The following is a 14238-nucleotide window of genomic DNA, read 5'->3' as shown; positions in this document are numbered from 1 at the left end:
GACTACATTTAAACTTACGCATTGACCCGAGCAGCAATGTTCTCCCACGCCATCTCCCTCTCATTTGCAGCTGCAGCGGTGTTGCACTTCTTTTTGAAAACATGTTCAAACTCGCCGTATTATCGCATTAAGATTTCTAGTTCTAGTGGGGTGAAAAACGCAGCCCTCCTCTTCCCCATTGCCATGGTGACTCGTTGAATCGGGGCTCCATTGATGCTGGCTTTTTATAGTTGTGGTGCATGCGCTTAACTCCAGGTGAAACTACTCCGAGTTGAAATAACTGACTCAAATCAGCTGTTCTGGAACCGGAAACTCAGAGTTTCCTATCTCAGAGTAGATCAACTCAGAGTTCAGGATTAGACTCCGAGTTTGTTGAACCTGCTTTGTGAAACGGACCCCAGGTGTCCCCAAAGAATCCTTGGTTTGCCCACAGTATACCAAAATAATGCCATCATTGAAAAGCATTTCTGGAGTCTGTGTAAATGGTTTGAGTTTTACCTTTTGTTAGGTGACAAGCTGTCATCAATGTGTATAACTCAGGTACTTGGGCGGAACTTGAGGTTGGCAGGGCAGCGCTTTCAATAACTGAAAATTTTCACAAATTACATAGCCTGCGTATGGCACTCCATGTTTATATAAGCAGAGTTGTCAGTATAGAGAACAAGATCAGAGTTGGAGTCAGAAGAGTTTCTGAGGGGTCAGGACAAAGTTTAGATGAACATGAAATAACATTAGCAGATTTGTTATTTGCAAGTGCACTTGCAGCTATAGTTTCAGACAAGGGAAAGTCCTCTCTTTACAGGATCTAGTCTGAGGGAAACATGTCTGCAAGAAGAGTTATAGCACTGGGTGAGGACAGATTACACAAATCCACATTTCTCTTGTACAAAGAATATCAAAGATTGATTCTAGTTAGGAGGCCCTAGTGCAGAAGTTGACAACAATGTCTGCTTCAACTTGTTAAATGACTCATCGGCTTGTTGTGACCAGGTAAGAGACTGAGTACCGGCTGAAGGTTTTGGATATGTCTTGGAGTGGTGCTTCAAGAGATGCATAATCCAGAAGCCATTGTCTACAGTAACCCATCATTCCTAAAAAATGTCTTCATCTGTGACATATTTGTGGGTTGGGACACCTCTAATATGGCTTTTACTCTGGAGGAAATAAGGTTCCGTGCAGAACCTTGTAATGTGTGTCCCAGATACTGGACCACATCTTGACACAACTGAGCCTTCTTTTGTGAGGTTTTGTGACCCTTTTCAGCCAAAGCCTTGAGAAGGACAACAGTGTCAATCTCGCAAGTAGAGGCAGAGGGAAAGGCTAAAAGTAGACCATCTACATATTGTCTCAGAGATGAACCTCATGGAAAGAATTGTAGGTGACTCAGTGTACCCTTGAGTTAGTCTGATGAATGTATATTGTTGACTCTTTTAGGTAAATGTAAACAAATACCAGCTGTCTGTATGTAAGGGAACAGAGAAGAATGCACTACAGAGGTCAGATACAGTATCGTGACTTGAGTTGGCAGGTATTGAAGACAACACAGTAGTTGGAACTAGAGGGAAATGGGGAAGCACTACTTCAATGATAGCTCATAGGTGCTGTATAAATCTATTCTGTTCTATTAAATCTATTTATTCTGGTTTTGCCTGGCTTTTTAACAGGAAGTGAGTGAATGTTGTATGGGCTGTTGCATGGTACTATTATCTCTTGGTTTAGCAGAGATTGAACTACAGGACGAATGCCTTCTCTCTTTTTTGGGAGAGAGGATACTGTGAAGTCCTTGGCAGGGAGATATTCTGTTTTAGCAATATTAGCCAGTTTTAATCAAACCAACATCATTAGAGGAAGAGGCTCATACTGACAGGGTTACACTGGAAACTACTCTATCATAGACTTTCCCTTTCTCTTCACAAATGGGTTGATTTTGATTTTCTATCAGGGCTGCACAGCTATTATGTTATGTTGGTTAGTCTAAAAAGATGCCATCTGGTGCGTAATAGATGGTACAGTTTAGTGTACATGACAAATCTCGCCCTAATAGATTTACGGGTGTGGTGTCTGACAGGAGAAAGGAGTGTGAAGTCCTGAAACTTAACATGCTTTCAGTGAAAGGACCTTCAGATACAGGTCTTTTCTGCTGGAGGTGCCATAGACAGGATTGATGTGGATTGGGTTGCTGCAAATGAGCAATTTCTCACCCAATTTCTCAACATTTATTTCCTGAAAAAAAAATTTTTGTTTATCACATTTTCCTTTTTTTTATTTTTTTTTGTTGCAACAAATTTTAAGCTCTTGGTACCAATTACCATACATGTATTTTACAGGACCAGTCAACACTTTCACCAACCCTCTGCTAAAATAACTTCCCACTGTCTTTCTGTAAAATCCCTTCCAAAAAAACTTTCATTTACATTTACTTTTGCCCACAATCCACTTTCAAATCCTTCCAATCAACATTCTACTCAGAAGATACAAGTCATTTTCATTTGTGTAAGGAGAGCAAATCAGATCCCTACAAAATGAAATATATCCTAAGTATTGGGAGAACCAGTCATCCCTGGGAGAACAAATCATCCTACTTCTTCCTACCGGAACCTGTATAGGCCTATTTCTCACTAGTCCCAACTGGACTTCACTAGTCCCCTACTGGACTATTACTCACTAGTCCCAACTGGACTTCACTAGTCCCTTTCTGGACTATTTCTAACTAGTCCCTTACTGGACTATTTCTCAGTGTTTCCATATACTGTGGACCAACCCTCGGCCCTATCCTCTCTAGGATCTATTTCTCAATGGCCATTTTATCTGTGTCTGGATGTTACTGGAGATATAAAACCTTAAGAAGAGCAAGTCAGATTCTAAGGCAAGAAGCAAGCAACCTCACAACAAAGTCAAGATTCCTAGGTTATGAAACTACAAGCGTTTCCTAAACATCTACAGAAACATCTCTACAGAGAAACCTTCTCATTAACCCCATACACAACCACACAGCAAACTTACTTAAAATCAGGATGGCGTCACCCTTCTCTGGGACTCCAATTCCACAGACCTCCAACAATACACAGCAACAGTAATTAGGTTTTCAAAAGGACCTTAACTCTGAAATGCACTAGAAGTGTTATGACGTGCGTCAAACTGCCTTGACGTGCCTACTCCAACCTTGTTTCGATTTTTGGAGCGTCAACTGAGGACCCAGCGCCTAAAGCTGTTTTCTCTGCAGCCGAAAAAGAGAAAGATAGCGCAAGTCAGCTGAGCACCGGCGAGCGAGAGAGAGAGGGGCGGTGGTCGAGCAAGGAGAGCAAGCGGTAGTGAGAACAAAACCTCTGAATGAGAAAAATAAAACGTTATATTCTGATTATTTCACAGCAGTCACATTTTAACGCACATATGAATAACCATCAAACAGTCAACAAATGATTTACTGTGGACACAGACGCTCTTAGTTTCAGTTTCATTTTCCTCCTCTGCATTTCTCTTTTTCATTCATTCATTACATCAAACTTGCGGTTAATACAAGGACAAATGACAAATTTGTGTTGGTTCTGTGGTGTTGGAATTTCAAATCTGAAGCTTGCAGTGTGCCGTAGGAGCATCATCTGACACGCATCAATTATCGCTTCCAATGCATTTAGGCCTTGATAAGTTAGGTTTAGGGTGTGACTGCATTTGATCAGTCTGAATCTAGTTCAATTCCACTTATGGTGTGTATTAGATTTAGCCTTCAACATTTGTAACAGAATCAAAACTCAAATGTAGTTCAGCTTCAACTGAGATGTATATCTTTTGTTTACTGAAGAGGCAGAAACATTACACTTTTTAGTGTTAGCCTAAATAATGTTGACAACCTGTTGCTCCTGAACCTGAAAATGTGATTGAGCAGCAGACGATATGAAATGTTGATTAATAAGTACTTGACACATTGAAATAACACATGCAGCCAACTGAGTTACTTGCTCATGAATACTGATTCAGATCTAAGAACGTAGTTGATAAGGCTAAAATTTCTGATTTAATATGAATGAAAGAGGGAGCTAACTCCTGTCTGTACCAAACATGCACAGTATGGAATTCAGGATGAACTGTAATCACTTTGGTGATCTCTTCACTTATTTTGTCCAATACTTTGGTTTGTGACCAAATACCAACAAAACTAATAACATTCTCATCAGCCTCAGCTGCATTTTGCTTAGTGCTAATTAGCAAATGTTAGTATGCCAACATGGTAAACTAAGATGGTGAACATGGTAAACACTATACCTGGTTGGTAAACATCTGCATGTTTTGTCATTGTGAGTATGTTATCATGTTGATGTTAGCATTAAACTCAAAGCATCACAGTACCCAAATAGATTCTTTTTCTTGTTTAAGTGATGCTAGTGGCAGTGGCAGTATTTTTAAAATATATATAATATAAAATAATGTAAATATATAATATAAAATATATATTACTAATTATTATAAAAATTTAAAATAACAATGATAAGAAATCCATGACTGTGGGAAGAAGTCACTTCACGCGAGACCCGAATGGTGGAAGTACAGCGGTGTCTTGGCTAAACAAAAGCAAAATGGCGCTGCCTGGTGTCGGCGTCTTGCACGCATCCAATCCCGTGAAAAACACACGTGTCTGATGGCGGATAAGGAAAGACAAAGCAAAGTTTTGTCCAACGTTATCTGACCATCAGATGTGCAAAAAGGTGTCGGTGCATGTATCTGTACGCACGTATGTGTGTGTTAGTCGCAAGAGAGGGAGGAGGAGAGAAAGCAATCGTGAGGGGAAGAGAAGGAGTTCCTTTGTCCACAGAGAGCGCACATACGGACGGCAGTCTGTGACGCACATTGTCTGGTTTCTGATCGACAAAGCAATTTACTTTCTCACTCACAGTGGCACAAACACAGCAGTAATCCCGAGCGGGACAAACCCAAAATAGTCTGGCATGGTGAACACAACTAAACAGGCATCAAACTTAAAATACTCCTAAGAGTAAAGCAGAGAAAAATGGACTCGACGGTCCGTCATCTCACACAACAAGAAGCTAAAACAACAAGCTAAAAGCTAAATGCTAAGCAACAGCACTGATGCTGAAAAAAACACACAACTAACACGGCCTCTGCCCAGACTTATGCCTCTTACTTGGCCACTTCAGAAAGCAAGCAGGGTGTGTGTGTAGTCCGTCTTTCTGTTCAACTTTGTCCTTGGCTCAGATGCAGATGGTGGCCGTTCTCGCACGATCGGCGAAAATCACGGCAGCTGGCTCTCAGTGGCGTGGCGGAGAGAACAGCAGAGTCGACTCGGTGAAGACGAGCGGGGCAGAGAAGTTCCACTTCTTCCTGAAGAAACTTTGTTTCTTCCTTCTCGAGGGAATTTGAAGACGCTGGTTGCAGCAGCTGTCTCTCTCGGATCCAGGAATGTGTTCGGGTGAACACGGGCGAAGTCTCGTCTTGTCCGGCGAGGAGAGTCTTTGATGAGGGGAAAACATGTGCGTGGGGTACTCCCTTTAGTCAAGCTGACTCACAGAGGAACAGAAGTTACCCCTAGCTCAGCGACATGGGAAAGGCGTGTGTTTCAGGGCATGCTCAGTTTTTAAAGGGGCGGTGATGTCATGGCTGCGTCATCAGGACACTCCGCTTTGCAGGAGCGTCTCTGCCAATGAGGGACTGTATGTTGACTGTTCCCTGCTGAGGTGTGAAAATCGCAAAGCATCCTTGGAAATGGAGTTTGCAATGGACTCCCATTGTCTGTAAGCAGCATTTTGGCGCTATTCCTCAGGGGAAACAAAGGAAAAAGCACCTTGTGGTCAGGCCTCACAGGTTACATGTAGGCCTTCTCTGTGTGACCTTGTGGTTTGAGGCCCAACAGCAACCAGCGTATTAGGTGCATTACTGCCACCCTTCGCTTCACACTACTAACCAATGATTAAATCCTACACATTAATCCCGTCTGTCTAATAAACTAAAAAAAAAAACTGCTGTTCCACCCTCATGGCAGGTCCATTAAAGTTTTAATGCTGTGCTCTGGAACTCCAGTCTTCCTGAGTTCTTCCCTCATATAGACTACAGTCTTTCTTGATCATTAGTACAATATATGATTACATGTGTAATAGTCTCCTCAGCCAAGTGGGAAAAAATATGTGCATATATGAACATCGGCAATTGGCAAAAATGTAAATCGTCAAAAAGTAATCGTGTTAAATAATCGTGATCTCAATATTGAACAAGATAATCGTGATTATGATTTTTGCAGAAACAACATAAATTGTGATTTACATACACACACACACATACACACACACACACACACACACACACACAAAGAGTTTATATATGTATGTGATAAATTGTAAATATGTATGTAATGAATTGTTTTCTTTAAGAAACTGTTACTTGAACATTTTTCAGTGTGCTTCTGAAGTTATATGTGTGCTCCTAAGTTTTTTCATTTAGGAGCACATGTACTCCTTGAAAAACGGATTGAACACTAATGTGTAAAAACACTAAGTAACTGGAGTGTGGCGCAGTCCAAGGGCTTCTATCACCGGCATATAGATGTTTTCAGACCTGGGCTGACAGGTCTGACTTCACCCATGCCCCCCCTCCCATTCTCTCTCTCTCCCTCTCAGCTGGAGAGAAGGATTTCAGGGTACTCTTCTTGTGAAATATCCTCATAAATCCCATGACTTTGGCCAAATCTTACATTAAAAATCATATTTTAGTAGGAATTTTCGTCACGAATCCATTGATACAAGTTCGAAAGTGGTCAGACTTATCGTTTAGACATCAGACGCCCCAGTTTGGCACAAAGTCCATGCCCAGAGATTGCCTCACCCTAAGAAAGGAGCGTATGAACTATCTACAGATTCAATTAGACCGATAATAAGATCTAATAATATATACTTTGGTAAAACTACTGATCCAGTCAACAAAGTAAATAATTTTTTCAGGAAAATGACTCAATATGTGATTTATTCCAATATCTCAATTAGCCAACAGAATGGAGAATATATTCCTAGAATACACGCCACTAAATCCCATGCTCCTGAACAACATCACTCACTGGTGGGATGCCCAAACTTTTACATGAAACACTTCCAAACACTTACTGACTTGTCTATTTCTCCAATTAAATCCTCAACTTTAGTGAACTCTTCTGATATTTTTGACGTCTGCTTAAATGGGCAATCGCAAGGCTCAAAGAGAGGTCAAAATATGGGTTTCCTACAACCTTCACAGTACCATACTATCATTGATCACATAGGTGATTATGCACAATTATCTACAATGGGTACCACTGTAACTCCAGGATTTCACTGGTGTTGCGGAGTTAATGCATGGAATAGTCTACCTCCATTATTCAAAGGCCGATGTGCATTGTGTACGTTAAACGATATGACTTATGTAGTGGAACCTGTTGAATATCTCTCCCCTCACAGGACTTTGTCACAAAGTAAGAGAGAATTGTCCGCAGTTGTAGGTTATATACACCTTAAGAATACGGGCCCCGTCGATTTAGCTAAACGATATTACGAATTGCGTAATGATTATCAGATTTACACTCATTCACATTAGCTTTCAAAACTATTTTTTGGAATACAGAATTAAGTTACGCCAACCATTACCTTTCCGCTCTTACACGTCATGACATAGCTTTAGTGGCTAACACCATGCTCATGGTTCTCCAGAGTATTAGTAACGAACTTTCCCTAGTTCATAAGTTTGCTATAGACAATCGTATAGCTTTAGATGCCATTACTGCTGCTCAAGGAGGAGTCTGTGCCATAGTGGGTGAGGGATGTTGTACATATCTTCTATCAGAATCAGAAGGTCTTGGGAATTTAAGCATTGCAATTAGAAATCTCAGAGAAATCCAATTGGGTGAAAAAGGGGGTCGGGTAAAGATAGGTCCCTCATCCCTGGAGCCCAGCATGAAGGATAAACCAGCCGCAATTTAGGAGGGACATGGAGGAGAATAGGCAAGTTCCGAGTAGCAGGACACCTTAACATCAGAAAACTGAAGGAAATGAAAGAGGGATTCATCATTTCGATATTATCTTAAAATCTCATATTTAGTCATACTGAAGTATCTTTAAGCTACCTAGTTCTATATCTGATGAAGGTTTTAATGCATTGATGATTTTTTTGCCATGTACATCAAAGAAAAAAAAAGTGCCAGTGGGTTTTATACATTATCAAATGTTGTAGACATGTTAATGTCAGAAAGAGTAAATGAGCTAAATCATGCTAAACATGGGTTGATCTAATAATGACATTAACATCTGCTCTACCATAGCTTGATTTTGATCTTATAGTCATTTGAATTTCATGTATTTCATTTATATATTCTCATTGTACATTTATTAGTGAATCCTAACGCACCAATATATAGGAAGTAGAAACGGGATATGATAGGTCCACTAGAAAAAAAAAAAAAAAAAAAATAGAAAAAAGGGTGAAATTGATATTAGGTATTTTCTGTGTGTTGCATACATCTTAAGGAATATTGGTTTGTTGTTCACTGTATTTGCATGTGATAGAGCCCGGGCCGGAAATAAAGCTGTATTCAACTTATGCTTCTTTGTGTGTCTCACTCTATTCAGATCATCAGAAATACATGGTTACAGTTAGATAAATTAAGTCCAGCCCTGGTCACAAGATTTTAAGGTCTAGTGCAATGAGATTTCCTGTTCTGTTGTTTCCCAAATAATACCTTTCTTATTCAAGGCAAAAATGCCTAACGTTTTCACATAAATTTTAATTATGTTATTATTATTCCTACTATTATTCTTTATCTGTCACTGATTGGTGTAACACTACTATGATCCAGGTGTTGAGTTTGCAATACAAGTGACTAAACAGCTCCAGGATGATCTCAGACAACACGGAATAAAATATTACATATTTTGCTTTCACTTTCTTAAGTTTAATTGGCAGAGGCATTCCAAGGTTTTTCGGCACAAGTATTATATCACCTCCATTCGGTACAAACTGCATACGAGCAGCAAAATACATCATTAGTGTAATTATTTGCGTATGATACTGCATACTGTTTATTATGAGATTAAGACAAAGTTATTGCATATGAAATCAAAGGTAGTTTCAGAATGCCAGTGTGAAGTTAGCCCATAAAATGCCAACTGTTCCAGGAATACTGGAAACTCCCAACTTTCCCAAGAAAATTTGCTCGGTTTTGTCACTTTCCAGGACTTTCACATAACTCATAACAGGACATAATATTGTAATTCAAGGTTTCCAGGTTTTCCAGGATGTGTGGGGATTAGACAAATATTTCAGGTCAGCCATCTCTTTCTTCGAGGTTAAGCAACACATCTTGGTGTATACATATGCATGAGCATGCATGTGTTAGAAATTCTCTGGTTAATCCCTTGGTGCAAAAACCCTTGTGAAACGTTAAGGATGACTCAGTAAACTACTGTGGACTCAGTGCTATTTGTAAAACCACAAATAAAAACACATTGGTCCTAAAAGTGTTTTCACAGACACAAAAATAGACCCACATCAGACACATTTGGTGGGAGGAAAAACCATCATTACAATAATCATTACAAACAATTCTCAGACATGGATAAGTAGGTTAGGTGTTATTAAAGGGAAAATTCACCACTGTGAATACAATGATTTTTTAAAACTGGGTCACTTATGTAGTATAAATGTGCAATTATTTTTGAAATTGGTGCACTGTGACTGGAGAAAACTGAGAAAAAGGCTGTAAATCCCAATAACAAATTGGTCACAATTTTACACATTGACCAAACATGGTCCAGCCATATACTAGGTTTTGACTTAGTCTTGCTTAAAAGCCAGTCACTTAGACAGTGAAACACACACTCACCCATTCCATTGGTGTGGTTGAAGTCTCCCCTCACTATCTTGCAGGAGCGGCCGTCTCCATTACACACACCACAGCGGTCCTCTTTGGCTGAAGAGCCAATGATGCTGTCACAGCCAATTTTCTGTCCGCAACAAAACAGTAAAATCAAAAGTTGTGTAGTTGTCTTAATAGTACACACTGACATAGGTGTGTCTGCCTCTGTTTGCTTGTGTCTATCTGTCTGCACAGGCATTCCTTTGAAGACAGCTTGTTTTTTGTGTGGATATAATTCATTTAGAAAAGAAGGTTAAAATTTGTAGATTTGTCTTTATGCAGAGACAGTCTTGGCTTGTCAGTAGTGTCATATGTAGCTCAGTCACCCATCAGAAGTTAGACCTTTTGGAAATGGATGCATTAACCTCCAATTGTATATATTACATCACCTATGACCCCCTTCAGGAACTGTATGAGAATGGGACAACTGACTTGTTGATGCATTCAGTCTTGAGACTGAATGCATGAGTCAATTCAGACTGCTAAGAGTGAGACAAACATGAAGCAAGTTGAAAAATCAGTTATCTTTTTGTTTTCAGTAACACACATCACAGCGCCATCACCACTCTCTATCACAGTGATTGTTATACCTCATTTGTCTATAAGCCAAAGATCTTTAGTTACACAGTTGAGAGCTGGTGTCTTCCTCAGGACATTGAGTTTGGGTGATTCAAAATATTCGAAGGAAAACAGATTGTGTGAGCTGTGTGATTTTAGGTGAAGTGGAAAATGAGTCCCATTTTCTTTGTACTACAAATTATGATGATTTAAGAGATACAGTCCCTTTACCATGTACGTGACACAATTATAAAAATTTAATGCAATCTGCTAGTCAGTAATGAGACATGGCCAAATAGAAGTTACCTGGATGTAATTCAAGATCTTTAAGTATGATGTAGCCCGCAGTCACTCTGTATCAGAAAGTAAATGAAAGAATGTAAACATAGTTACAGTGGGGAACATAATTAAAGCACAATAGGACCTGATCATGTACGCTACATATGTCTGCTGTTGTGGTGGTGATATAAAGGTGAAATCTGAAACTGTACAATAAATCAAAACCTATTAACCTATTGCTATTAACCCTTTGTTTTAAGTGTAAGATTGGGGTGTGTGTGTGTGTGTGTGTATGTATGTGTGTGTGTGTGTGCGTGTGAGTGAGTGAGTGAGTGTGTGTGTGACTATACATATTGCTAGTCTGAGCCAGCAAAACGCCTGTGGCTCAGATGTGTCTCAGATTTTTTAACTACATTAGGAATTTTAACTTCAAGCCAGAAAACACACACACAGCAAAGAAGTGAAAGAAAGTCATGCATGCTGCATAGTTTGTGGATTCAGAGGGCCTCAGTCAGACTTCCAGGGTCCTCCTCCAGCCAGACAGTCTATTTTCATAGTTTCACTGAATATATTCCTCTCCTTTTTTCCTATCTGCTTCCTCTCTTTCCTGTCTCCTCTTGCCAGTGTTTTCATAGCATGCCCGAGTCTCGTATTTCAGGCTTAGAAAAGCATCTGCACCCCCTCCTACTCCCTCTGTAATCTCAGTATCTGCCCCCTTATCTTTGTCTGCAGCTCACAATCTCCATCCTCCACTGTTTCTCCCTCTGAGGTGAAAGATGTTCATGTAGATGTGTTCTGCTGAAAGCAGAGGAGAGCAGACCAAGAAAGACAGAAAGAAGCAAAGTGAACCCTAGAATCCGATATAGCTTAACCACTATATCATGTATTATAAACTTACAACGTTTTTTGAAAGGCCTAGTTGTCAGTTGACTGGATTGGATATACTGGCTGCAACAGTCTGAGAGTAAAAGTTACCCAGCAAACATGGACGGACCTGGACGAATCAGTGAAAGCCCGATAGGAGCCAAATCAAGTCATCATGAATAGTCAGATTAGGCCCAGAATATCACCCTGTTTCAACTAACATAAATCCTAGAGAAAAAGACTTTGCCACTGACTAGCACTGTCATGAACATCAGAAATATAATTTGCACAGATTTACAAACTGTTTTTGTTGGAAGATTTCATGGAGGTGTAAAAAAATCTTTCTTTTAATGCTCTGTGGTCATTTTTGAAAAAAAAAGTGAGCATGTTCTGGTCTACAATGAACACACTCGTCTCTCCAGCCTGCAGCAAACCACGCTGATGCTTGTACATACCAAATCTCAATCCAATGTTTGTATTTTCCTAGAAAATACAGCTGCACAGTGCACACTTCAAGTACATTAAAGTTATTAAAATCAATCCGATGTGTATGCTTGACAACTGAATAGCTCTGCATTGCATTAAGGAAAAAACTGCCTGCATCCAAGCTGTTCCTTAATGTTTATTAATTTATTTATTTATTTATCTTTTACAAAATAACAAAGTATAAATCAAACCCTCTTTGTAAACTTTTTGGCCTTGTCCCTGTCTTGAAGGACTTTCTCTATCCTTTTAAAAGTATCCTCCAGTGTTTGGTGTTTCGGTGCAGACTTTGTCTCGGCTGTTCCAAAACATAATCTTTCTTCTGCTTTAACCATTCTTTGGTAGAGTGACTTATGTGTTTAGGGTCATTGTCTTACTGCATGACCCACTTTCTGTTGAGCTTCAGTTCACAAACAGATACCTTGACATTTTCCCATAGAATTTGCTAGTACAACCAGAACTCATAGCTCCATCAATGATTGCAAGCTGTCCTGGTTCAGAGGCAGCAAAGCAGCCTAAACCATGATACTACCACCACCATGTTTCACAGATGGGTTAAGGTTCTTATGCTGGAATGCAGTGTTTGCTCATCGCCAAACAGAACACTTCTCATTCAAGCCAAAAAGTTCAATTTTGGTCTCATCGATCCACAGAATATTTTTCCAATCACCTTCTGGCTTATCCATATGGTCTTGTGCAAACTGTAGACAGCAGCAATGTTCTTTTTGGAGAAAGTGTTTTCTTCCTTGCACCTCTGCCACGCACACCATTGATGTTCAATGTTCTCCTGATGGTGGACTCATGAACATTGACTATAGCCACTGAAAGAGAGACCTTTAGTTTCCTAGACATTACCCTGGGGTCCCTTGTGGCCTCCCGGAGTATTACACGCCTGCTCTTGGTGTGATCTTTGTTTTTCAACCACTCCTGGGGAGGGTAACAATGGTGTTGGATGTCCTCCATTTGTACACAATCTGCCTGACAGTCAGTTGGAGTCCAAACTCTTGAGAAAAAAAACCCTTTCCAGCTTGGTGAGCATCAACAACTTTTCTTCTAAGGTCCTCAGAAATATCCTTTGTTTGAGCCATGATGCACTTCAACAAACCTGTGTTGTGAAGCTCAGACTCTGATAGTGAAGACCAAGATTTCTCTTCTTTATATAAGGCAGGGCCTCCCAGACTCACACTTGATTGTCATCCCATTGATTGAAACACTCAATCGCAATTTCCCCTTCAAATGAATTGATAATCCTACAGGTTCACATACTTTTGCCACACACAAATATGTTACATTGGATCATTTTCCTCAATAAATAATTGAACAAGTATATGGTTTTTGTCTCATTTGTTTAACTGATGTCTCTTTATCTAGTTTTAGAACTCGAAAGGAAATCACCACATTTTAGGTCATATTTATGCGGAAATAGAGTTAATTCTAACAGGTTCACAAACTTTCAAGTAGCAATGTATGTAAAATTCAGAATGCAAGAAATCAAGTCTTTGTAACTAAAATTTTCCTACTGGGGGACCCTCAGACCACCCACTTAAAAAGTAGCCTAACTGAGGCTATATTTCACATTATATTTCCTGGCCTGAATGATTTTCCCAGTCCGGCCCTGCTGCCTGACAAACATATTGAATCGGTATGTACAAATGATAATATGTTCACAAACAGTCTGATGGCAGGGATGAACATGAGGGAGACAAGATCAAGGTGGCCTTTGGGGCTACAGCGCTTTTCTCTGCTATTTTAGGCAATTACAACAATGTTATTGATATGTTATTTTATTTTGAGCTAAAAGTTAGGTTTTGAAGTTCTGACAATATGTTAATCATTTTCAGTTATAGAAGTGGTGAAATGGTGAGACAGGTCAGCAACTGACCACAATGTCATCTTCATAGTTGGTGACTATCTCAAACATGCCTCTGGGAGGTCTGATGGTGGGGGGTATAATAAGAGAAGTGCAGCCAACAATGCAGCTTATGATACCCCATCCCCATGGATTTTATTGTATAGTTTTGTATTCCTCTGGCACACTCCAGGACTTTGCTGCCCCCTGAACCCTGACTCTGCTGACCCCCTGACTAGTGATTTAGCTGACTCTGCTTGACCCTTGACTCTGGTGACCCCTGACTGTATGTGTTAATATGTTAATTGTTCAAGTTTAATTA

The 14238-nt window shown here is 39.9% G+C and overlaps 1 protein-coding gene across 6 annotated transcripts in view; it reads right to left on the bottom strand.

Annotated features, from left to right (window-relative positions):
• adamts17 (ADAM metallopeptidase with thrombospondin type 1 motif, 17) overlaps window positions 1-14238 on the bottom strand; it is a 417430-nt gene that overhangs the window by 91275 nt on the left and 311917 nt on the right. For all 6 annotated transcript variants that reach the window (XM_067598186.1, XM_067598185.1, XM_067598187.1 and 3 more), the window contains exon 15: window positions 9851-9971. In XM_067598186.1, the coding sequence (XP_067454287.1) occupies window positions 9851-9971 (121 nt within the window). The remainder of the gene's footprint in view (window positions 1-9850; window positions 9972-14238) is intronic.

The sequence above is a fragment of the Thunnus thynnus genome, chromosome 1 (genome assembly GCF_963924715.1).
Source record: "Thunnus thynnus chromosome 1, fThuThy2.1, whole genome shotgun sequence".
Classification (NCBI taxonomy): Eukaryota; Metazoa; Chordata; class Actinopteri; order Scombriformes; family Scombridae; genus Thunnus; species Thunnus thynnus.
The sequence above is the reverse complement of the archived record's forward strand: the minus strand, read 5'-3'. Positions and strand labels throughout refer to the sequence as shown.